Source organism: Malania oleifera, chromosome 8, assembly GCF_029873635.1.
Source record: "Malania oleifera isolate guangnan ecotype guangnan chromosome 8, ASM2987363v1, whole genome shotgun sequence".
NCBI lineage: Eukaryota > Viridiplantae > Streptophyta > Magnoliopsida > Santalales > Ximeniaceae > Malania > Malania oleifera.
This window is the reverse complement of record NC_080424.1, coordinates 106,765,161-106,792,795: the sequence shown is the minus strand read 5'-3', so window position 1 is coordinate 106,792,795 and position 27,635 is coordinate 106,765,161. Positions and strand designations below refer to the sequence as shown.

Sequence of the window (27,635 nt, the reverse complement as noted above, 5' to 3'; positions counted from 1 at the left end):
CGATGAGGTCGTCAACATGATTTTAACGGAGGAAATCAGAATGCAATCAAACCATGGCTCCACTTCGAGTTCAGCCTTGAACATGGAAAGTCAAGGCAGAGGAAAAAAGCATGGATGATCAAACAATCGTGGCAGATCTAGGCCCAGGCGATCTAAATCCAGAAATCTCAGAGGTTCTCAGGAAACAAGTTCCCAAAGCACAAAAATTATTGAGTGGAACTGTGGAAAAACTGGTCATTACAAGAACCAGTGCAGAAGTTAGAAGAAAGAATACGAGACGAGGGCAAAGACAGAAGCAAATGTTGCTTCAGAAAATGATGATTTTTTTATATGCTCTTTGGAGAGCAAAAATGAGTCTTAGGTGTTAGACTCTAAAGCTTCATTCCATGCCACTTGCAGCTGAGATTGCCTAGAGGAGTATACATCAGGTAATTTTGGTAAATTATATATGGGCAATGATCAACCTTGCTACATTGTCGGTAAAGGGTTGGTGAAGATTAAAATGAATGGGTCAGTATGGAAACTGAGAGGTGTCAGGTATATTCCAGACCTAAGGAAGAATTTGATTTCAGTCGGTCAATTGGCAGATGAAGGATAAAACACATCTTTCATTGGTGATGAATGGAAGATTTCAAAAGGTGCATTGACAATTGCTCGAGGTAAGAAAAGTGGTACTCTTTATGTAACTCCTAATGCATGCATGTATGTCTATTACAGTTGCTACAGGAAGTGATGATAGCAACTTATGGTATCAACGACTCAGACACTTGAGTGAGAAGGGACTCAGGATAATGCACTCAAAGGGTAAGTTGAGTGATTTACAGTCGGTGAAGATTGACACATGTGAGGATTGCATATTTGGGAAACAAAAGAGATTCAGTTTCCAGACAAACATCAGTACCCCGAAGAAGGAGAGACTTGAGCTAGTTCATTCAGATGTATGGGGACCAGCAACCATTTCGTCTACAGGTGGAAAGCATTACTTCGTCACGTTTATCGATGATCATTCACAGAAGGTATGGGTTTACTTCCTAAAGTATAAATCAGATGTTTTTTATGCTTTTAAAATTTGGAAAGCAATGGAAAAAAACGAAATTGGTTTGAAAATCGAGAAGCTGAGAACAAATAACGGTGGTGAATATGTTGACTCCGAGTTCAAGAAATTCTACTATGAGCATGGTATTAGAATGGAAAGAATTGTGTCAGGTACGCCTCAACACAACGGCGTAGCCGAGCGGATGAATAGAATGTTGATGGAAAAAGCCAGAAGCATGCATATGCAGTCAGGATTGCCAAAGATGTTTTGGGCAGAAGCAGTCAACACAGCAGCTTATTTGATTAACAGAAGTCCATCAGTTCCATTGGACTATAGTCTACCAGAAGAAGTTTGGAGTAATAAAGAGGTAAGACTTTTACATTTGAAAGTTTTTTTTTTGTATTGCATATGACATATCAATGATCATGTTAGAAATAAGTTGGATCCAAAATCTCGGAAATGCACTTTCATCGGTTATGGTGGAGATGAATATGGATACCGCATTTGGGATGATGAAAACAAAAAAGTGATCAGGAGTAGAGATGTGATTTTTGATGAAAAGATGATGTACAAAGATAGACACACAACAGAATCTACAGAGTCAGAAACGACCTTTGTAGATGTGGATGATGTTTTAGAAGGTGTAAGGACACGTCAACAAAACACCAAAAATCCTCAGCAGAATACTGAGATTCATCAGGCAAAGGAACATGTGGAGCAAATTGTTGCACCACCACCTCCTACTCCAGCACCAGAGCTTAGGAGATCTTCTCGGCAGCACATACCAAACAAAAGGTATATTGATTACTTACTTCCTACATATAGAGGAAAGCCCGAATACTATGATGAAGCATGTCATGTAACGATCCGAATTTAAAATGGTATTTAAACAATAAAAGAAAGGGGAATGGAAACCGAAATAGAAGGAAGCAGTCGACTTCGTCGACGAACGCTTGACATTGCATTTTGGAAGGAAAAACAGGGGAAAATTATCAGGGCCTCATCGACGAACACAGGGGATTCGTCAACGAAGGCAGAAGAGGATTCGTCGACAAACACAAGGGATTAGTCGACGAAGAAATACCGAGAGGCGTTTTTGAGCTGACTAAATTTCATCAACGAGGACTAAATTTCGTCGACAAAATCCCCTGTTTTATAAATATGAAAAATCCAAGTTTATCTTCACAATTAAGCTAATTTTTCCCTCTCTCTCTCCCCTTTGGTTTTCTCTTTTTCTTTTGTCGATTTCGGGCCAAATTTACGCCGGATCGACAATCCAAAGCCACCACGACGCTTCTGGGGAAGTTCTCTCCAAATCTGCCGGAACGGATGGTTGGCGAAAGCAAGTTGGGAATCATCCCAGAGTTGAGGTAAGGCTTTTTAAGCCAAATTTGGTCTTGTGATAGTTATAGGAAATTATGTACGCATGAAAATACTAAAGTTTAATACTGGGGGTTTTCATTTTCAGGGTGTTGGTTAGGAAATCTTACGGGAGTTAAACTAGATTATTTTGGGGGCTTTCTCAGTAGTCCGGTAAAGGGATAAATTAAGCTAGTTCCTTTTGAGAAAATGTATGTATATATATATATAGTATTTGATTTCTGGGAAGTAAATATGTTTATATATATATATATATATATATATATATGATTTATATTTGGGAGAATACTATTTAAATGATGATATGTTGAATACGTGAAAAACCTGTTCAGTGTGGCATGAGTATAAAATGTTATGAAATACTGTTTTCTGGAATGGGATTATGATACAGATTTTTATAATGGGAAACTGGCGTACGAGCCGAGATTTTTATATATATGTTTGCCGACGTATGGGTCGTGCTATGATGTGTTTTGCCAGCGTTAGGCTGTGCTATGATATGTTTGCCGGCGTACGGGCCATGCTATGACATGTTTGCCAACGTACGGGCCGAGCTATGATGTGTTTTGCCAGCGTACGGGCTATGCTATGATTTGCCAGCATACAAGCCGAGCTCTGATAAAATGTGTAATTCCGGCGTATGGGCCGATGGTTTTCATGATACACGTATATATGCAAAATGATATGATTGATATGAAAATTAATGATATGAAATATCCATGTATCACAGTTTCAATTTATATTATATGGTATCAGAACTTGGTTGGCTTGGTCTAGGCTAGCACTTGCACGGTACCGTTGCTATGTGTCCATGGTCTTCGTGATAATGATGTTTGTGTTAACGCCGCTGTACGGAGTGGTGTGAGATTGGATGGTCGATGTAGTTATTAAGAAGTGTGTGTGATCGCCCCTGGTGTACGGACCAGGTCAGGCAGACCCATCGGACTTACAGGCTGTATGTTTGACTTGGCAGTAGTCGGCCAACCATTATCAGGTCCCGCCTTCGGGCCACACAACCTAGTCATGTGGGGGTAATACATGACAACAGCCAGCTAACCTACTAGGATGTTTTTATGTTATTATTATTATGATATGAGATGAGATATGTTATGAAAATGCAGTATGTTCTACCATGTTTTGATATATATATATATATGTTTTCCCAAATTTGACAAACAGTTACTAGATATGTTATGCATGGTATATGTATAACAAGATATACTCATGTTGTCACACACTGGTATTAGTTTATTTCCCTTACTGAGAGGTGTCTCACCTCTAAATTTTATAAACTTTTCAGGAGTCCTTGATAGGAGAGCGGGAAAAGCCCTGCTGATCTAGAGTTGTTTATCTGCCCTCTGTAAAGGGTAAGTTTTTGTAGGAAGTTTTTGTAGGGACAGTTAGATTTTGTGGGAAATGTCCTTAAATATGATTTTTGAGATGTATAAACTGAGATACAGTGATTGTAGTAACTTTAGTATATTGTGATATATGGTAATGAGATGTATATGATTGTATGTTTCCTACTGCCTAGGCTTCCGTTGGATGTTCTGATGTATTCTTGGCACCCACGGGTCCAGGTGGACTATGATCTACTGAGCTGGAATATGAGATATGTGGTATTGATTTTATTATTATTGATGATATTAAAAAAAAAAAAAAGGAAAATAAGCAGGTCGTCACAGTTTAGTATCAGAGCCTAGGTTGTTAGGTTTTGTAGACTTTAGAATTCAGCGAAAATGATACCAGAGTCTAGGAAAAGATTTAAGGTTGTTCTACAGTCTAGAGGCAGGACTTTCGTGGTAGTTTCTGTGTTTTTCCTAGGATGACGATTTCAGGAAAACCATAGTAAGCTATTGTCGGGTTGTGTTCCTAGAATGTAGGACTAGGGATTAGAAATGAGTTAGAAATGTTGAGATCAGTAGTGAAGATAGGATTACTGAGTTACAACTGTTATTTTTTAGGATGGACCCAAAGGGAAATAGTGCTCATGCTAGTGGCAGTGATGGAGCAAGACCATCAGGTGCAGTTGGGACCGACTCTGACGCGGTATTACGTAGTGTGGCTCAGCAGGTTATGACTGAGATCACTAGGAGCTCGAGGGAGCAGAGTGGTCCATCTGCAAGCCATTGGTGCACTATAGAAAAGTTTATGAAGATGAATCCTTCGACATTCTCGGGTGGAGTTGATCCTGTAGCCACCGAGAATTGGATGTAGGAGATCGAGAGGGTCTTAACCGTGTTATAGTGTACTGAGGAACAGAAAGTCCTCTTCGCCACCTATAGACTGACAGGAGAGGCCAAGAGGTGGTGGACTGCAGTGGGATTGTTGGAGCAGCAAAAGGCGACCCCTATAGCCATGACATGGGATCGGTTTAAAGAATTATTTTTTGATAGGTATTTTCTAGCTACTGTCAGGGAGGCTAAGGTAGAAGAGTTCCTGAGTCTGAAGCAGGGACAGCTATCTGTCCAGCAGTATGCGGCGCGTTTTATCGAGCTCTCTCGTTTCACCCTATACATTGTTCCTGATGAAGTGAGGAAAGCCAGGCAGTTTGAGAGAGGTTTGAGGCAGAGCATATTTAAGCAGGTGGTAGTGCTGCGGATCTAGGACTTTGCTGAGTTAGTCGACATGGCAGCTTTGGCGGAGATTGGTGAGCGTCTTGATGTAGAGGAGCAGGGGCAGAGCAAGAGATCTGCATCTACGGGCTACTAGCAGGGTCATAGACCGGGTCAGTGGAGGAGAGGAAACCATGGCAGAGGGCAGAGACAAGAGACGGGAGGACGTGAGGTGCAGGCAGGGCAGGGTCCTCCATTCTGTCAGACTTGTGGTAGGAGGCATTGGGGGGAGTGTCGAGCTGGTGGAGTGGTGTGCTATCGCTGCCGTAGATCGGGGCATATGGTGCGAGACTGTCCTATCCCACCGGATGCAGTTCCAATGTGCTTTCGCTGCTGTAGATCAGGGCATATGGTGCGAGACTGTCCTACCCCACCAGATGTAGTTCCAGCTCCTAGACCATACCAGGGAGGTTATTAGACGTCACGTGGGGGCCAGCAGAGGAATACGACTCCAGCCAGGGTGTTTACTCTGACGCCAAGTGAGGTTGAGACGTCAAGTGACGTGGTGACAGGTATGGTTATTATGTTTTATTTTAAAGTTATTGCATTATTCGATTCAAGAGCTACACACTTGTTCGTGTCTTCGGGGTGAGTTAAATTATGTGGAGGTAAAACACAATCATTAGATGTTGAATTGTTGGTATCTACACCAACTGGGTCGATAGTGAGGTGTAGTAAGGTGCTCCGATGTTGTCCAGTTGATATTCAAGGAAAGACTTTGTCTGTCGATCTGATAGTGCTAGACATGCACGAGTTTGATGTTATATTTGGCATGGATTGGCTAGCAACTAATTTTGCCAGCATAGATTGCTGGGCACGAGAAGTGATATTCAGATCTCCGGGGGAAGCAGAATACAAGTTCGTAAGGTCGTGAGTGCAATCCCCGCCCCAACTAGTTTTAGCTGTTCAGGCCAGAAGATTACTGCTGAGTGGTTGTCAGGGGTTTGTGGCTGTTGTAAAGGAGATGTCAGAAAATGAATTGAAACTTGCTAGCACCCCTGTAGTAAAGGAGTTTACAGATGTTTTCCCAGATGAGTTACAAGGCTTGCCACCCAATCGTGAGGTAGATTTCTCTATTAATCTACCTTCTAGTACAGCGCCGATTTCTAAAGTACTGTACCGGATGGCACCAGTGGAGTTAGCAGCGTTGAACAATCAGTTGCAAGATCTTCTTGATAAAGGCTTCATACGACCTAGTGTATCCTTGTGGGGAGCTCTAGTTTTATTTGTGAAGAAGAAATACGGGACCATGAGGATGTGTATAGACTATAGGTGTCACGACCTGCTCATTTTTCCATATATTTTTTTTTTAAATATAATATCAATATCACATATCTCATATTCTAGCTCAGCAGGTCACAATCCACCTGGGCCTGTGGGCACCAGGGATATATTAGAACATAAAGCAGAAGCCCTAGCAGTAGAAAATATACAAACATGTACATCTCAATACCATATACCACAATATACTAGAGTTACTACAATCACTGTATTTTCATATATACATCCCAAAAATAAAACCTAGGGACATTTTCCACAAAATCTAACTGTCTCTATAAAACTTACCCTTCAAAAAGGGCAGATAGACCGTACTATATCAGCGGGGTTTTTTCCACTCTCCTATCCGGGGCTCTTGAAAAGTTAATAAGATTTAGGGGTGAGACACCTCTCAGTAAGGGAAATAAACTAATACTAATGTGTGGCAACATGAGTATTCTGTGTTCAACATATATCATACATAACATGTTCAGTACTGTTTATTAAATCTAGGAAAACATACATATACCATCAAAATATGGCAGAACATACTGCATTTTTCATAATCATATTTCATCTCATATAATAGTAATAACATAAAATATTCCTGGTAGGTTAGCTGGCTGTTGTCATGTATTACCCCCACATGACTGGGTTATGTGGCCCGAAGGCGGGACCTGACAATGGTTAGCCGACCACTGCCAAGTCAAACAGTAGTCTGTAGGTCCGATGGGTCTACCCAGACTGGTCCGTACACCAGGGGCGATAACAGCACACTTCTTGAAAATAACCACATCGACCATCCAATCTCATACCCCTCCGTACAGCGGCGTTAACACAAATATCATGATCACGAAGACCATAGACACATAGCAACAGTACCGTGCAAGTGCTAGCCTAGACCAAGCCAACCAGGTTCTAATATCATATACATATACTAAAATCGTGATACATAGATAACTCATATCATTAATTATCAAATCATTCATATCATTTTTCACATATACATATATCATGAAAATTATCGGCCCGTACGCCGGTATTTTACATTTTATCATAGCTCGGCTCATACGCTGGCAAATCACATAGCACAGCCCGTATACTGGCAAATCATATAGTTCGGCCCGTACGCCAGCAAATCACATAGCACAGCCCGTACGTTGGAAAATTTCATCCACATAGCATGGCCCGTACATCGGCAAACATATCCACATAGCACGGCCCGCACGCCGGCAAATCACATATATATATATATATATCTTGGCCCGTACGCCGGTTTTCCATCGTAGAAAGTCATATCATCCTCATTCCTAGAAAACAGTTATTCACAAGATTTTTATACTCATGTCACACTGAACAAATTTTCCACGTATTCAACATATCATCATTTAAGCAGTATTTTTCAAATATAAATCATATATATAAATATATTTATTTTTCCTGAAACCAGATGCTACATAAATATACATGCATTTTCTCAAAATAAAACTAGTTTAGTTTATCCCCTTACCTGACTAATGAGAAAGCCCACAAAACAATCTAGTCTAACCCCCATAAGATTTCCTAACCAGTACCCTGAAATCAAAAATTCCAAGTATTAAATTTTAGTATTTTCGTACGTACAACATTTTCTATAACAGCCACAAAGTCAAATTTGGCTTAAAAAGTCTTACCTCAACTTAGGGATGATTTCCAACGTTTCCAATCAACACCCCTGGAAACGAAAACTTTCAGTATTAAACTTTAATATTTCAACGCGTATAACACTTTTCTCAACTATCACAACTTCAAATTTGGCTTAAAAAACTTTACCTCAACTTAAGGATGATTTCCAAATTGCTTTCTCCAACAATCCGCCCTGACAAATTTGCAGAGAACTTCGTCAGGAGCGTCATGGTGGCTTCGATTTGTCGATCCGGCATAAAACTGGCTCGGAATCGAAGAGAAAGAGAGAGAGTCGTAGGAGAGAGAGAGTGCACTAGCGCAGGAATGAAATCCAATTCAAATTGGATTTCATGAATTCAAAACAAAGCTTCTTGGAGAAGTTTACTTTAAGATAACTTACATATATATTTTATATATATATATATATAAAAGTTATTAGGATATATATGTAATACATATAAGTTAAAAGTAATAATGATATATATATATATATGTGTGTGTGTGTGTGTGTGTGTGTTTCAATATATATATATTTTCCTTATCATACTATTCATTTTACTTGTTAATTTAATTTATTTATTTTATTTTATTTTATTTTATTATTTTTTAAAAAAAAATTTTATTTTTCCCGATTACTACAATAGGGAGATTAATAAAGAAACAATCAAGAACAAGTATCCTCTACCCCGTATCGACGATTTGTTTGATCAGCTCCAAGGTACACGAGTGTATTTGAAGATTGACCTCAGATCCGGCTACCATCAAGTAAAAGTGAAAGTAGAAGACGTCTCAAAGACAACCTTCAGGACTAGGTACGAGCATTATGAGTTCTTTGTTATGCCATTTGGTTTGACAAATGCTCGTGCTGTATTTATGGACTTGATAAACAGAATCTTCCACCAATACCTAGACTAGTTTGTTGTTGTGTTTATTGATGATGTACTGGTTTATTCGAGGAGTTATGAGGAGCATGCGACGCACTTGAGGCAAGTTTTGCAGACGCTTTGGGAAAAGAAGTTATACGCTAAGTTCAATAAATGTGAATTCTGGCTTGAGAAGGTCGTGTTCTTGGGGCATGTTGTATCTGGAGACGGTAGTTCTGTGTATCCCAGCAAAATTGAGGCGGTAGTGAATTGGGCTAGACTAAGAAATGTCTAGGAGATTAGGAGTTTCTTAGGGCTAGCTGGATATTACTGTCGTTTCGTTGAGGGATTCTCAGCTTTGTTAGGACCCTTGACACGACTGACGAGGAAGAATATCAGATTTAAGTGGGACGACAGCTGTGAGTAGAATTTTTAGGAACTGAAGCAGAGATTAGTCACAACACCAGTATTAGTTATCCCATTAGGGAGTGAGGGGTATGTCATTTATAGTGATGCGTTCTTGAAGGGATTTGACTATGTATTGATGTAACATGGCAGGGTAGTGGCGTATGCGTCCAGGCAACTAAAAGAATATGAAAAGAACTACCCTACACACGATCTTGAATTGGCTGCAGTGGTACACGCACTGAAAATTTTGAGGCATTACCTGTACGACGAGCAGTGTGAGATTTTCTCCGATCACAAGAGTTTAAAGTATTTCTTCATGCAGAAAGAACTGAATATGAGAAAGAGAAGGTGGTTGGAGCTAATAAAGGATTTTGATTGTACCATCAGTTATCACCCCGGGAAAGCAAACGTGGTAGCTGATGCATTGAGCAGGAAATCCAGGGAACCTGTGTTCGCAGCTATGGAGATCCAGCATCCGATCATGATGGATCTGGAGAGACTCGGCATAGAGATGGTAGAGAGTGATCTTCCAGTATATATTGCCAGCCTATTGGTACAGCCTACTTTGCAGGAAAGAATTAAAGCCACCCAGAAAGAAGATCCAGAATCGGTAGAGGTGATAGACAGAGTGCAAAATGGTCAGGGAGAGGAATTCAGTATTGCAGATGACGGAGCCTTGCGATTCCGTTCCAGATTATGTGTTCCAGCCGATACTGAGATCATGAAGACCATTCTAGAGGAGGCTCACAGATCTTTGTATACAGTTCATCCCGATAGTACGAAGATGTACAGAGATCTGCGAGAGTCGTATTGGTGGAGTGGTATGAAGAGAGAGATCGCTGAGTATGTAGCCCACTGTTTGACGTGCCAGCAAGTAAAGGTTGAGCATTAGAGGTCGGTAGGGCAGTTGCAGCTGTTATTTATTCCAGAGTGGAAGTGGGATCATATATCTATGGACTTCGTGTCAGGACTGCCGACGACATTACATGGCCAGAATGCCATCTAGGTGATTGTTGACCGTTTGACTAAGACCACCCATTTTATTCCTATCAAGATCAGCTACTCCCTCAGCCGTTTAGCGGAGATCTACATTCAGGAGATAGTTTGTTCTCATGGGGTGCCTGTATCTATTGTGTCAGATCGAGACCTGCGATTCACGTCACGATTTTGGAGGAGCTTGCAGAAGGCTCTGGGTCTCAGTTATCGTTTAGCACGACATTCCATCCGTAGCCTGGTGGACAGACTGAGATGACGATACGGACATTAGAGGATATTATCCGAGCGTGTGTATTGGATTTTGAGGGTAGTTGGACTCGGTTCATACCACTAGTAGAGTTCGCATATGATAACAGTTATCAATCCAGCATTGGCATGGCACCGTTTGAGGCTCTATACTGTAAGAGATGTCGTTCTCCTTTGTTTTGGGATGAAGTGGGTGAGCGGTGAGTAGTGGGACCAGAGCTTGTTCAGCAAGCGCGTGATAAGGTTCGACTTATCAGAGACAGGATCAATGCAGTTCAGAGCCGACAGAAAAGTTACGCTAATAATCGCCGCAAAAATCTGAAATTTGATGTGGGTAATCATGTATTTCTAAAGATAGCTCCGATGAAAGGGGTTATGCGATTTGGGAAGAAAGGTAAACTTAGTCCTAGGTTTATCGGTCCATTTAAGATTCTAGATAAAGTGGGGCCGGTAGCCTACAGGTTAGCTTTGCCACCTGTGTTGTCCAGGATCCACGACGTATTCCATGTTACTATGTTGAGGAAATACGTCCCCGACCCTTCTCATGTCATCAGTTATGATGAGTTAGAGATTAGTGATTCACTGGTGTATAAGGAGTTACCAGTACATATTCTGGATAGGAAAGTACAGGAGCTACGTAACAAGAAAATTCCTCAGGTAAAAGTTATATGGAGGAATCATGCGGTAGAAAAGGCTTCTTGGGAGTCCGAGGAGCAGATGAGATAGAGGTATCCGCATCTATTCCAAGAAAGTTGATTGGATAAAATGTAAGTAGTTAGGTAGTTTCTTTTGCAGGTACATGTAATGGTTTAAATACTGTAGCATTTTAGTTTTGGGAGAATTTTTATTTTGTATATGTAATCTCCCAAGACTTGGAATGTAACCACGGTATTCCTCCGCCATAAGTGAGGGTAGGTAATAAAATAAGTAGACTTTTTTCTTGTTAAGTGATGATGAGTTTGGTGAATAGTAAATTTTAAGGACGAAATTTTATAAGGAGGGGAAAATGTAACGACCCAAATTTAAAATGGTATTTTAATAATAAAAGAAAGAGGAATGGAAACCGAAATAGAAGGAAGCAGTCGACTTCGTCGACGAACGCTTGACATTGCATTTTGGAAGGAAAAACAAGGGAAAATTATCAGGACCTCGTCGAAGAACACAGGGGATTCATCGACGAAGAAATACCGAGAGGCGTTTTTTAGCCAACTGAATTTCGTCGACGAGGACTGAATTTCATCGACGAAATTATTGAAGGATTCGTCGACGAATGACATGGTTCGTCGACGAAATCCCCTATTCTATAAATATGAAAAATCCAAGTTTATCTTCACAATTAAGCTAAGTTTTCCCTCTCTCTCTCTCTCCCCTTTGGTTTTCTCTTTTTCTTTTGTCGATTTCGGGCCAAATTTACACCGGATCGACAATCCAAAGCCACCACGACGCTCTTGGGGAAGTTCTCTCCAAATCTGCCGGAGCGGATCGTTGGCGAAAGCAAGTTGGGAATCATCTCAAAGTTGAGGTAAGGCTTTTTAAGGCAAATTTGGTCTTGTGATAGTTATAGAAAATGATATATGCATGAAAATATTGAAATTTAATACTGGGGGTTTTCATTTTCAAGGTGTTGGTCAGGAAATCCTACAGGAGTTAAATTAGATTATTTTGGGGGTTTTCTCAGTAATTAGGTAAAGAGATAAATTAAGCTAGTTCCTTTTGAGAAAATGTATGTATATATATATAGTATTTTGATTTCTGGGAAGTAAATATGTTTATATATATATATATATATATATATGATTTATATTTGGGAGAATACTATTTAAATGATGATATGTTGAATACGTGAAAAACCTGTTCAATGTGGCATGAGTATAAAATGTTGTGAAATACTGTTTTCTGGAATGGGATTATGATACGGATTTTTATAATGGGAAACCGGCGTACGGGCCGAGATTTTTATATATATGTTTGCCGGCGTACGGGCCGTGCTATGATGTGTTTTGCCAGTATACGGGTTGTGCTATGATATGTTTGCCGACGTACGGGCCGTGCTATGACATGTTTACCGACGTACGGGCCGTGTTATGATGTGTTTTTCCAGCATACGGGCTATGCTATGATTTGCCGACATACGGGCTGAGCTATGATAAAATGTGTAATACCGGCGTACGGGCCAATGATTTTCATGATACACGTATATATGCAAAATGATATAATTGATGTGAAAATTAATGATATGAAATATCCATGTATCACAATTTCAATTTATATTATATGGTATCAGAACCTGGTTGGTTTGGTCTAAGTTAGCACTTGCACGGTACCGTTGCTATGCGTCCACGGTCTTCATGATAATGATATTTGTGTTAACGCCACTGTACGGAGTGGTGTGAGATTGGATGGTCGATGTGGTTATTAAGAAGTGTGTGTGATCACCCCTGGTGTACGGACCAGGTCAGGCAGACCCATCGGACTTGCAGACTGTATGTTTGACTTGACAGTGGTCAGCCAACCATTGTTAGGTCCCGCCTTCGGGCCACACAACCCAGTCATGTGGGGGTAATACATTACAACAGCCAACTAACCTACCAGGATGTTTTTATGTTATTATTATTATGATATAAGATGAGATATGTTATGAAAATGCAGTATGTTCTGCCATGTTTTGATATATATATATATGTTTTCCCAAATTTGACAAACAGTTACTAGATATGTTATGTATGGTATATTTATAACACGATATACTCATGTTGTCACACTGGTATTAGTTTATTTCCCTTACTGAGAGGTGTCTCACCCCTAAATTTTATAAACTTTTCAGGAGCCCCTGATAGGAGAGCGGGAAAAGCCTCTCTAATCTAGAGTTGTTTATCTACCCTCTGTAAAGGGTAAGTTTTTGTAGGAACAGTTAGATTTTGTGGGAAATGTCCCTAAATATGATTTTTGGGATGTATATACTGAGATACAGTGATTGTAGTAACTCTGATATATTGTGATATATGGTAATGAGATGTATATGATTGTATGTTTCCTGCTGCCTAGGCTTCCGTTGGATGTTCTTATGTATCCCTGGTACCCACGGGTCCAGGTGGACTATGATCTACTGAGCTGAAATATGAGATATGTGGTATTGATTTTATTATTATTGATGATGATATAAAAAAAAAAAAAAGGAAAATAAGCAGGTCGTCACATGTTAGATGACAGATACGAGCAAGGGGGAGCTTGCAATAAAGGACGAGATGAAGTCTCTTACCTCCAACAGAACGTGGGAACTAACTAAGTTGCCCAAAGATAAGAAGGTCCTTCACAACAAGTGGGTGTACAGAATCAAAGAGGAGCATGATGGCTCTAAAAGATACAAGCCTCGGTTGGTAGTCAAAGGCTTCAAACAGAAGGAAGGGATTGACTACACCGGCATCTTTGCACCAGTTGTGAAGCTGACAACCATCATATTAGTCCGCAGGAATCGAGCAGACAGGAAGGTGGTGACTACAAAGAAGCTGAAGTTGTATTCAACTTCAGTTGGTCTTCATACTTGAAGACATATTTTGAATACATAATTTATTTATGATACTGGTTGAGGAGGCGTCTCCGTCTCCAAGTAGGAGATTGTTGTAACTGGAGACAGGAGATATAGCTGGAGTCAGAAGTTGGAGACACGTGAAGAGTTAGAAACGCACTTTACATTTTTCTCCATTTATCTTGATAGATGAAACCTCCCATTTGTAATTTATTGTATTAAATTTTTAATTGATTCTAAAGCCCTATAATTAGAGGAGCTGTGGAGTTGAGAGATGTACAAGAGAAGCTCAAAGAGCAAAGAGAAGAAAGAGAGGAGGAAGAGCGTGAGAGAAAGAGAGAGTTGTATTTTTCCGGCGAATAATGAATTTATTGTGTGTTCCGTGGACGTAGGTCGATATTGATCGAACTACGTTAAATTTCTGATGTCATATTTTTCTGATTGCTCACAGAGTCCTAACAGATTTTGTATGGATGTTTTTGTTCAGCATCACGTGATCATCTCCAACTTCATGTTTTTTTTCTCTGTCTCCATCATTGCATATTTAGCGGTGCAGCTGAGATTTTATGATCTGCCCATTTTCCACAAAGCCACAGAAATTGGTCTACAAGACCATGACCAGAGCCCAAACCAGGTTGTGAGCAGTTCAAAACACCCTACCATTAATATAATAACCCATAGAAATTAGTAACAGTGAGCTACACGCTAGAAGTATCCTCATTTTACTGTGCAAAACTTTATTTATGAACCCAAAATTGGTTTTTTTTTTTTATAGGATCAGGGTGAATGCCTTTCATAGAAATTTTAAGGTTGTGGATTGTGATCTCTTTGACACTTTGATTTCAACCTAGATCAGTGAGCCATGTTGCTTCTTATCCTACCTAGATTGTTAAGTTGCTATGATTTTCCTTGGACTTTGCCTTCTGAAGTTTCTGTAAATAAATTGGTCGTGTATGTTTTCAAAGTAATTATGGCTGGCAGCAGGTGAGTACAGATGAGGCTTTTGAAGGTGCAAGCATTATATAATTTCAGATTCATTGTTTACTATACTGTTCTCTTTTTTTTTTTTGAGTAAACTCTTCTGTTATAGATACATGGATATTATGGTAAAAATGAGAACTGTAAACCTACCTCAACAATCAAAGTATAAACCGAATAGGTTTTGATAAATGGAATAGTATTAATACATTCTGTGGTGAATGATTTATGCATTTTGTTTAAATGTATAGATCATATGAAAAGGTTTTTTCAGTATTATATTTATGCTGAACAACATTAGCAAAGAAGCTGCTAGGGTTACAGCATAGATGACATTCCTGCATCAGTTTCTTTTAATCAAGACCCAAGTGTTCTATGTGAAGGAAGAAGGCAAAAAGCAATTGGAAGTGGCATTCTTTGTGAAAAAATTGGGAAAAAAAATTTATATAATTTTGCCTTGGATTTTATTTTAATTCCACAATTTCAAAATTTTAAAAATGATATTTGAATTTTTAAATACTTGATAATCGTTTTTTAACATAAATTTTAATAATTTTGGTTTTCATTTTCCCTATTAAGTGTTCAAATACCTCTTTGTTCTTGTCAATCTTTTAATTTATTTAATTTTCTTTTGCTAATAGAATGTGCAATATGATGACTTTGTTATCGCCATGCCTAAAATTTGTCTTACACCTGCATTAAATATTTTAATTTTACAGTTATTGAACAAATTAACTAATTGAGAAGAGAATAAGATTATGATATAATGACAAGTCAATTATGAGCATTCTATAAATAATATATATATATATATATATATATATATATATATATATATGTGTGTGTGTGTGTGTGTGTGTGTGGTTTTCTAACAAGTTAAAAGTCTGTTCTTTGTAGATATTTTATTGATATAATGGCTGTAAAATGAAATATTAAAATAAATTAAAATTTTTGTAAAATTCCAAAACAATTAATAGTGTAGAAAATTAATTAACTATTTGTCTAGGGAAAAAAAATCAACTTTTTTAAATTTAAATTTAGAAAAAATGCAATCTAATATTCTATCATATTTGTAAAAATTTAAAGACCTAGTTTAGTGGTACTTAATTGTGAAAAATAAATTTTATTTTTATAATTATTTTCTAATTTTGTAACACTTATATGAAAATATTGAAAATTAAATAAAAGTGGCTTTTTCAATTTTTGATCCAAGTGTTATAAGAACTAGAAAACACTAAAATTTTACTTATTTAATAAACTAAACATTAAAATGAATTTGGTTGATCACAATTGAAGCCCTAACTTGTTGATTGAATAATAACAGTATCTACGTGTCAATGTATTAATGAATTGCATCTATCAAACAAAAAAAAAAATTGACCTCAAATCTAAAGAGACTAATGTTTATTTAATAATTTGGATAAAAGAACGCTCACCTCTTCTAAAATTTAATAAAAAGTTAGAAATTTTTCCTAAAATTTTAAAATTTTCATTAATTTTAAAATCTTAAAAATGTTACCGACTCTCTCCTAGATTTGCGCAAAAAAATACAAATCTCACCTTATATTTTTTTTAAAATATATATATATATATATATATATCTTTTGAGGAAAGGTTTGTGTTCTTTTAAAAAACTTTAAGAGAAATCTTTAAAATTTTTAAAATCTTAAAGAAGGTCCTGAAATTTTCTCAAAGAAAATTAATGTCTTTTTATTAAATTCAAACGAGGAGGTAGTGTCTTTTTGTCAAATTTTTTGAAAAATTAATTATTTTATCCTTTTTTTAAAAAAAAAATTGTATGTTATATTGTTCACTTAATTAATTGAGATTTCTCTTGAATAGAGATAATTGTTAAGTTGGAAAAGGGGAAAAAAAAATGGAAGAAAAACTTAAGCAGATGATTTTCAATAATTGAGCAAATTGAAATACCAATGATTGAGAAAGTTTTGGGATTTGACAAAAAACAAAAACAAAAATAAGAGGAAAAACAAAAAACAAAAGACTGGCATCTGGTGACTGCTAAACCGTTGAGCGTGGAAAAGTCGAGATACTGACAACTCTGTGTCTAATAAAGTCTGTATTTCGATTTCTTCAACATTTGCCTTTCGAATCGTTATTTTTTTTTTTTGGCTGCAACCTGAGATGAAGAAATGAACGGAAAAGAAGAAAACAATCATTCTTTCTTCTACAGATCCAGATGGGTCGTCGTCTCCTCCTCTGTCTCTCCTCTTTCTCGCTCCTCTTCTTCGTTTCCTTACAAAATTTCTCGCTGGTTCATGGCAAATCTAATCGCACGCGGCCCTCTCTCACGCCCATCAACCGGGATCTCTACCACCTCAGGTTCGAATTTGATTGTTTCTATTGCATTTTCTTGATTTGTGAGGTTGAGCTTGTAATTAGTCTCCTTTAATTCAAGCGGCCATGTGGGTTCTTAATGAGGAGTTATTAATTGCAAATCTCATTTATTATCGTCCTTTCTACAAATTATTTTGGTGTTTTGAATTGAATTTACAGATTCCCATTTGAGGGTTCCTGACCCCTGAGCTTTGTTTGAATCCCCCCCCCCCCCCCCCCCCCGCCCAGTTGACATGAAAGTCGACTTTCTTGTAGCAATTTGGCGTAATTTTATCTGGGCTTTAAAGAACAGAAAAGGAAAGGAAAGAAAAGAAAGCTTATACTTTGGTTTTTTTTTTTTTTTTCAAAACCTTTATCAACTGTTTGGCTTCCTAGAAAATGCAGGGAAAGAGAAGAAAATAAACTTTAGTTCTAAATCTTATCAATTTCATTATTTGGGTTTCTCACTTTATCTGCAATCAAAAAGTGGTTGGGTAGCTGGAATCATTGCATTGTTTTGTTGTTTAGCTTATCGACATTTTTTTTTCGTTCTGTTTGTTGGGTATGTGGGATTTGCAGTGATGACTTGATGAAACATGTAAAGGATTTGGTCCACCGTCACCCGGACAAGCTTAGTGTAAGTTCTGTGTACTTCTCGTTTTGTTGGTCGTAATCTTTGAATCTACTGATTAATATTATTATGAGCAGATAGAGACAATTAGAACTGGAAATAAAGGCTACCGTGCTGAGATCACAGTAGTTACTTATTGCCGGGGTAGGAGAGACATTGATGACAGGTCAAAGTTTCGAGCACTTCTTGTAAGTTATCTGGGTATTTGTGCATGTTGAGTTAAATTTGGTGCAGCTCAACATGATTCTTAGCTTTGTAGACTCTGGTTTTCTGTTAGGCTCTTGTTTTTATTCATTAGGAAAAAAAAAGGAATCTTTAAAATTTACTTTTCTAGAATTTGAAAGTTAGGATAATTATTTTCTAGCATAGATGAACCACATAGTATATCTCAGATTGGTAATTGCTTGTGTTTTTGACAGATGATTCCTTGTCTTCCAGAGTTTTGGTCAGCATGGAAGAGAGCTCATCACATCTGAACTTGCATTGCGGATACTTTCCATCTTAAGTGAAGAGCAGTTCCTGCCCAACATGGATCCTATTTCCCTAAACAAGACCCTTGAGAAGCTTGTCATAAAGGCAACATTTTATTTTATTCTTTTTATTTACTCCCGTATGATTTTTACATTCTACATTTTGGGAATCGAATAAGCTATTTATTCATTATTCTTGTAATGACACTGTCTCATTGTTTATCAGGTGGTGCCGATGGAAAATTTGAATGGGCGGAAACTTGTTGAAGCAGGAGACCTTTGTGAGAGGAGAAATGGTTATTCAATTTATTTAATGACTTTAGAGTATAATACATTTAACTGCTTGGAAAGATGTTGAAATGCTTATGTTCTTGATCTTTGAAATATGGCAGGTAGAGGAGTTGATCTCAACCGAAACTGGAGTGTAGATTGGGGCAAAAAGGAAAAGGTTCACTGTGCCTATCCTGTTTGGGACATAGCTTTTCTTGGCTCTTTTTCTTGCATCTCTAACTTTTCTGGCATTATGAAATTGTTTCTTTAAATTTGATGGACTAGTGTACTGGCCCCTGTTAATATTGATTCATGGTGTGCCCTGGATGATATCTTATCCTTAATATTGAAGTTTTCCTAGATGAAGCATTAGTTCAATTATGAAATTCCTTTCTATTTTTTTTCTTCATTTCTAATTTAATGTTACACTATTTTGTGGCCAGATTTTCATACATTTTCTTCACTTTTCCCCTTCGTTTCTCTAATTATAGGATTATGATCCATACGAAGAAAATCCAGGAACTGCCCCTTTTAGCGAGCCTGAGAGTCAAATAATGCGGAAAATCTGCAAATCATTTGAACCACATGTTTGGATTAATGTGCACTCCGGAATGGAGGTAATCATTCTGATTTTAATTACTCAGTCATTTTTTTTACCAAGTGCATGCTTTTATTATTATCTCTTTTTGATTGCCTTATCACACATCCCAGCATCTATAGCCAAGTTGCACAATTAACCAATGACTTTTGGTTTCCATAAAATGAGCCCAAGCTATGACTTGGCTCATCAATGTTTTCTTCTTTTTCATTTTGGGCTCACTTACCTAGATGGGTGAGGTTTCAGCAGAAGGAACTTTGCAAACAAGATGTTTCGCTAAGAATCTCACAAGCTGAAAAATGTGGGTCCAAAAATACACAATTAGGAATTTTAAACTTTGTTGAAATAAAAAGTAGAATTTTTGCTAAACAAAAGGCAATGTAGATGATTTTTTTTCCCTAATCTATTTTGAAAACCTGAGATGCATGAATAGGGAATTCCCTTTTGGTGGTGTTTTAATTGTGTTGGTTCTAGCTGTTTGCTATGTTACTCTAGTAAACTCTGAGTTTGGCTTATTGGTGAAGATACAAGACAGGTCTTCTCAATAACTAGCTAGGAAGTTAAGCTGATACGAGTTGTAGTTAGTGATGAACAAGTGTTGGATTTTTGGGCTTGTTGTATTTACCCTTCTCTTGCCAAAAAATAGGATTCTATAACAAATACAAATTTACTTCCCTTACAGAACAATGATAAGGGTTTTACAAGGGGATGAGAAAGTAGGGAGAGAGAACAAAGCGTTACATGAATTTCTCACCCTATTTATAAGAAAGCCTAAATTACAAGATAATTGAAAAATCCCTAAAATACATGAAATTTCAAATGAACCCCAAGTAAGCATAAGCCTAGCCAATGTTAGAGGTCTAGGGGGGTTAGAAAAGAGAAGACTTGGTAGAGACCTAGTGAATAAAGTGAACCCTAGAGTCCAAACTAGGTGAGATTGATTATTTTTTTTAGGACTATTTGGGATCCAAATTTTAAGGATTAGATGTCTTTTCCCTTCTGGGGGCTTCAAGGGGGGTAGATTGTGGCTTAGGATACTAGAGCTGTGTCATGTAAGGATTGTGTTTTAGGTTTCTTCTTTGTTTATACTACTTGAGATCAAGGGGGTTGGGGATTGGTGGTTTACTTCTTATGGCCCTACAATACAATCCCAGAGGAATGGTTTTTTTGGGTTTTTTTTTTTTTTTTTAAGGTCTGGCTAGCTTGTATGGGCTTTGCAATCCTTGTTGAGTGGTAGGGGGGATTCGAGTGTTATTAGAACTTCTAGAGAGGAGTTAGGGGGATTAAGGGTGACGGGTAGTATGAGATTTTTTGACTCTTTCACTAGGAATAGTCATTTGAGAGATGTCCCTTTGAATAATGGTAGTTTTACCTAGATGATTAGTGGGGACAGACGAGCATTAACTCGTATTGCTAGTTTTCCTTTTAGTGATGCTTGGGAAGATTTTTTTCGAATATTGTGCAAGAGATGTTAGTTAGACCTACCTCTGATCATTGCCCAATACTTTTGGATTCAAATCCTATTTATGGGGGCTGACACGTTTTAGGTTTGAGAATATGCAGCTTTTTGCACCCTTCTTTTTGTGATAATATTGAAACTTGGTGGAATGAGTGTTTTGTTCAGGGGTGGGAGGGTTTTAAGATTATGAAGAAACTGAATTTTGTCAAAATGTGAGCTTAAGAGATGGAATAAAGAAGTGTTTGGGGATATTAAGAACGGAAAATCAATATTTTGGAGGAGATAAATAATTTGGATATATTGGAGGAATGTTGCCTTTTGGGGAGGAAAATAGACAGAAAAGAGTTTGCCTTAATAATGATCTTTAGGTGCTTTGTTGAGGGAAGAGAGAAGTTGGGGGCAGAAGTCAAGGGAAAGGAGTCTCTCACTTCATGAGAAAGAACAAAGATAGTATATGAAGAAGGTATATGAATTTTTGACAAGCATCATGCTTAACCCTCCTATCAAACAACCATGGGATCATAAAAGAATGAATATGGCAAATCTTGAGAGGAAGGATATCATAGTGCACAGCCTCTCTAATACAACCAATCTTGAAGGTAAGCAAGCGCATCATGGACTTTCAAGTTGGTATTTTTCACCTGAGCAATTATTATTTTAATTGAAGAAGAAGAAATATCATTAAAGAAGAAAGCAAACACACAGAAAATAGCAGAACAATTCCTCCTAATAAAGAAAAAGAACAAAAAAGGAAAAATTACAATAAAAATAACACAGCCTTCCAATCACGCTGTAAATCTGAAAAACACTCCCTTAAAGGCCATAGCGAAGCCAAATAATGATCCTATCCCAAAGCAATGTCCAATACTTTTTTTTTTCCCTGTAAAGACATGTGCACTCCTCTCCACTTAAATATCCTACCAAGGAGCAAAAATCCCAAACTTCCGCAAGTCCGAACCATCTCCACTCCTACCAACCCCATAAAGGAAGTAGCCAGAAAATCCTCCATGGAATGAGGATATACCCACCATGAAAAGGTTTGTGCAAAAGAGAGATGAGAAACATATTTTGAACAATCAAAACAAAGAGGATCACACATCCACAGATAAGCCTTAGAGGGCCTCCTACTCTACAAGAGTTTGCTGGAGTTAACTCTTTTAAGACAACCAGCCAAATAAAAGTTTTAATCTTCAAGGGGACTTTGGCCTTCCAAATACTACCATAAATCTCAAATGCTGTGTTTACCTAAATCAATGATCAAAGAATGACTTAAGAAAATCCCTTGAAGAATGAAGAATCCACAACCGAGTGCCCTTCCCATTGTTGATGTAGCGTTAGGTTCTATCATTTGGCTACTTGTAGTTCATCCTCTATCTAAATGGAAACCTGCACAGCATCCTGAATTGCAATGGGAACAACATGCAGCGAGGTTGGAGACAATAGATGTTTTCAACACTATATCAGCACAAGTAGCCAAATAATAGAACCTATTAGTGTAATTTTCCATTATCTTGTCTTCCTTTTTCAAGTCAAAAGTTGCAGATTAACACAGTGCTGGTAGTTGGAATGTCCAAGTTGCTCGTATGGCTCATTTCATCTTATCATGTTCTTATCTCACCAAATTAGCTCCTTTTGAAGATCTTAAGTGTTTAATCCACCAAATGCAGGCAGCACCCTTCGTTTTCATTCAGCCAAATACAACTTTCAAGCCTATTCATGTCATCCCATAAAAAATAATCCTTGGAGGCAGTGGCAGACCCACATGTAGTTCTGCCCCCACTGAAATTTTAGAAATGAAAAAGACTTCTTATCAAAAAGGTTTATCCCTAACATGCCCCCAACTCTTTAAGGCAATGAACTTGAAAGACCTAGGACTTTTGTGTAAAACAAACAAAATAGCACAAATTAATTATAGTGAAAACTAGGAAGTATTTCTTTTAACTTTTTCGGTTTAAATAAATGTTATTTGAAACAGCTATTAATTGTGTTACACATGATTTATTTGCATTTTAATTACTTGAGTTGGAAATATAAAAATATTTTTATTTTAATATTATTTATATATTTTTTTTGCTCTCGCTGAAGAAAATTTCTGGGTCCACCACTGCTTGGAGGAATACACCCAATCATCAAATTCATCAGAGGATCATCACCATTAGTCTGAACTCCCTATTTAATTCCCCTTCAAATGATCATTTTGGTCTTCATATAACTCAGGAGTGTGGGGAACACCAGTAGGTGTGCCACTTTCTTGTTTGGTGGGAAAATCAATTGACCTGTTAGCCTGGCTGCAACTTTCAGTTGTTAGCCTATTCAAAGTAACATTCTCCGTATTCTGTGCCCCAACAGACAAAAACTCCAGTTTGACAACTCTATATTAGTAACCATTTTTTTTAAATATACCACAACTGTATATCACCAAAGACCCTTAACACAACTTTCCAATAGTCTCAACATTTTCATGCAATTTCCTCAAACTTAATTTCCAAATTTTCAAGAACTGTTTTCAAATTCACCTTTATTTTGGAGTATCTTGCAGAAATTAAACAAATTCTCGTAAGCAATTCACAGAAGCAGAAATAGAGCCTGATTTTTAATGCTGGCAGTACTGATGGGCCCTCTAAAATATTTGTCGTGCATTAACAATCAATTTTCTGCTACACAGCTTCAAAAGATCGCGCTATCAAAATATTGTAGCTAGAATTCATGTCTTGCAGTTCTGGAAGTAGCAGAAGAGGGGAATTTTCTTACTTGCATCCCCGGCATGTGAGGTGTGTGAGCCACTGGTGAGGCTCCTCAGGCGGTGGTCTTTTGGTTGGTGGTAGATCAGGGGGCTGGTGATTCCTGTGGCAGTGTGAGGAGAAGTCCAGAAAATGGGACAGTCAAAAGGAGTGATGGCTGGATTTTCTCCAATGATAGTGGTGGTGCTTCTTAGAAAGTGGGGTTCAAAACTGAGGAAGCTGCATCTGTAATTTTTTGTTAGTTTCTAGCAATGAACAGAGCAAATGTAGGCTCAAAGAGGAAGTGGGAAGGATAAAGAGTGGGAAGGAAGAAGTTCTAAGATGCAGAAGAGAAGTTGGTTCAAGGGTTCTGCAAAAATTTGATTGCAGCAGAAGGAAGAGAGCTGGAATAAATAGAAACGAGTGGCAGAAGAAGAATGATTAAGAGGGGAAAATGGAGGATTAAACATGGAAGAATGGAGATTGTGATTGGGTTCTAATACCAAATGATTCAGAACATCAAGGGGTTTACAGGGGAAGAGAGAAACTAGGGTTACTAGGGAGATAAAGGGAGGAGAGAAGGGATTAAGTAGAAGGAAGAAGATGGAAGAAAACAAGAAAATTCCTAATTAAAATTCACAAAAAATTGACTCGTGTGGCTTTCACACCTTACTTGTAAGAAAGCTTAAATTAAAAGAAAATCACAAATAAACCCCAAATATGCTTAAGCCTTGCTACAAATTAAACTAAACGCACATAATAACTACTAATAACTAAATGTATTTGGTTTTAGGACCCCACAACCCTTTGGCCATATTCTTCGTAATTGGTCTTCAAATTGGATGAAAATGATCCATCCAATTACCCACTTTCCATCCTACATCACAATGTTAGCCTGGGGTTAAAAATGCAAGTCTACTAATGGAATATCCACTATTCCCACTTTGTGCTACAATATACGCTACACTACTGCTATTTAAAATCAAACCATAGAAGATTGAGGCTATACACAATTGAAAAATTAATTAAAGGAGGAATGTTTCCTCCACATTGTATTTAGAACCCTACCAATTGTAGGATCCTAAGTTAACACCTGGGCTCATACAAGCGAGAGGCGTTGGTGTGGTTCCCACAACATTTTAGTGGGCTCAAATATTAATATAACAACTTGTGATTGGTGGATTCCAAATCCTACATGGAGGAACCATTCCTTGTAAGTGTTTCTCGACACAATCCTTGATAGATGGCTTATAGATTAACTGCCCTGATCATGCATTTGCCTTTGGAAAACTTTGATGGGTCGTTGTGGACTATTGACTGATCTGGATATAGGCTTGAGATGGGGAAAGCCAACATCCTATTTACATTGTAGAACAGCACTTACCATACTATTAGTGCTTTTCCTGATTAAAGAAATAACTAATATTGGTATTCTAGTTACTTGTGTTTCTATTAGCCATACTAATTTTCTCTATGGATGAAGATATATTTATAATGGATTTATTTTCATTTCATATCTGATCTTTCATATTCCAGTTATATGCATTTTTCTGTATCAAATTCGACTTACAATGATTTTTTCCCCATTTTCAGGCTCTATTCATGCCATATGACCATAGAAACAAAACACCAGATGGATTGCATTCCCTTCGAATGAGGTTGTTGCTTGAAGAACTCAACAAACATCACTTCCATAGACGTTGCATGGTTGGGTCTGGAGGGGGCTCTGTCGGGTTTGTATCACTTTAATTAGTCATTGGACACACTTGATAATTGTGTAATATGTCTTTATATATTTTCTGCATAATTAATTAATTCTTTGCTTTTTTGCTTTATTTCTTTTTGTAATTTAGTTAAAAAAATTTCTATATCTCTGACTTATTTTTTAGTTGAACAAAATATAATAAAGTAATTGAAAATTTTTTATTGAAATTTAGAATTATTATGCAAATATTTTAGGATGTTGAAAAATAAACACCAAAGAAAGTATCGTAGTTATGGGTCAATTATGAGTTAGTTATAAGTACTTAAGGTTACTTTAAATTTTTTTTTACACTGCATTGGTTTTACTGTTCCACCAAAATTTATGCAATGGTATTTTAGGAAACAAAAAACAGATACCAAATTGGGGGAATCTCTTTTATGTGTTCTAGTATTTGGATACATGAGCATGTCTAATATATCATCATTTATTTTAAATTATTAATTATTTCTTTCATTTTTTATATGTTTTTATAATTTAATTACTTTTTTAAATGTCTCTAGCATCAATTCCAATGTAATTTATTGGGCAAAACATGATATGTTATATAGTAAATTTTGTATTGAACTTTAAAATTCGTGTATGGATAGCTACCTATAATACAAGCCTAAGCAATTTTCTTGATGTTGGGACTTAGCCCAACCTTGGGTCATGAGTTCCATTTGATTTTTATTATCATAATTACTATTAATGTTATATTTTTATGATAATAATAATAGTAGTAATAATAATTAGTATTATTATTTAGTTTGGAGCAATTATAAGCTTAACATTTTTTTGGAAGTATATGTCATTTCTTTTTAAAACATGTTTATTAATTATTTGATTTTTTTTTTCAAATGTGTATAAATTTAGGTATTTGGCACATGGGACAGCGACAGATTTCATGTATGAGGTTGCGAGGGTGCCTATGGCTTTTACTTTTGAGGTTTGTGAAATGTACCCTCTTTTCCAATCATGGCTTACTCCAGGCTTTACACATTTAGTTCGTCACTTTTTATGTTGTCTGGCAGATCTATGGAGATGGAGCAGCCTCAGCAAAAGACTGCTTCAAAATGTTCAATCCCATCGACCTAACCACCTTCAATGTATGTAATATATTTTTGCCAAATGAGTGCCATTTTTTTCTTATTTTCACTTCATTCTGTTTAATCACATATTTGCGGATTTCATACAGCATGATTACTTTTGGCTCAATTAGGAACTTAATTGGAAAATGCAAAGGGAGAGGGAAATATGAAGAGATCATTTTTTTATTTTCTTTGGTTATCAAGGAGATTGAAAAAGAAAACAAAATATGCAGTAAACCATTTATCAGATTTTTCATTTACATGTCATTAACCTTTATTTTTTCTTGCTTCACTGTCATATTGGAATGAACTTTCATTTTAACAGTAGTTGAGATCAAAATATAATGGAAAGTTGCTTGGTCTTTAGCAACTACTATGGGATGACTCTATAATCATGTTTTCCTTTTGGGTTTCAGGGTGTTCTCAATGATTGGTCTGCTGCTTTTTTCACAATCTTCAAGATGATGCCACGCCTGCTTGATGAAAACAATAGGAAGGCTGTTGCATCCAATTCAGACAATTTGATATCTATAAATGAGTACCTCGATGGTTACTTGATAGAGAGAAGCAGTAGATATGGGAAGAAGACAGAGGTGCTTGACCTTGGAATGCAGGAGATAAGGACATATTTTAGGCTCTTTTTGTTATCTTCAGTGTTGTTGATGTTTATGTTCTGCTCTAGAATTTCAAAGAGCAAGAATAGTAGACCAATTGTTTCTGCTATGTCCCCTTGACAGATTTTTCCTGGCCCTGTCCTGATTGTTTGCTTAGCGAGAAAACGAGAGAAAGACAAAGGGAGAGAAATTGAATTCTTGATTTGTATAAATATCCACAATTTTGGCTTTTACAGATCATGGTCAAGTTGTTTGCAGGGCAGTTTCCTAATCGTTTTCTAATAATACCCTATGTTTGGAGAGGACTTAGATTTGAATTTGTATTGGATTTGAATAAAATATAAAATAAAATTGTGTTGAAACTTATTCAAATTCATTGAAATTCAAATTCAAGTTTCAAAATTTATGCTCCCAAACATAGCGTTAGAGGTTTTAATCATTATTATTAGAAAATTTACTCTACAAGGTCCCTCTTGTAATGCTCTAACATGTGAAATAATGCATTTGAATTCTTAATCTTTAATGCTAGGCAAAAAAAATTACGCAAGACTAAATTGGTTTTTATTATCAGCATTGTTTGTTTTCTGTGGTCTTCACACATTCATGAGCTAGTGGACCAGGGCTGTTTATAGGAGCAAATTCATGGAATCTGTATTGTTAGGTTAAAAGTTGAACTCATAAATGGAAATCTATATTGTTGGATTGAAAGCTTAAGTATCTTTATCAAATTTGTCTTC

General features: G+C 37.1%; 1 protein-coding gene across 1 annotated transcript; it reads left to right on the top strand.

Annotated features, from left to right (window-relative positions):
* The first annotated feature begins 16,967 nt into the window (after window positions 1–16,967).
* Window positions 16,968–27,155, top strand: LOC131162190 (uncharacterized). Its single transcript, XM_058118393.1, has 11 exons — window positions 16,968–17,310; window positions 17,884–17,941; window positions 18,013–18,123; window positions 18,374–18,511; window positions 18,632–18,701; window positions 18,798–18,853; window positions 19,167–19,292; window positions 25,046–25,185; window positions 26,070–26,142; window positions 26,228–26,302; window positions 26,701–27,155. Exons 1-11 carry the CDS (start codon window positions 17,168–17,170, stop codon window positions 27,016–27,018), a joined length of 1,308 nt encoding a protein of 435 aa, XP_057974376.1. The 5' UTR covers window positions 16,968–17,167; the 3' UTR covers window positions 27,019–27,155.
* Window positions 27,156–27,635: the final 480 nt, after the last annotated feature.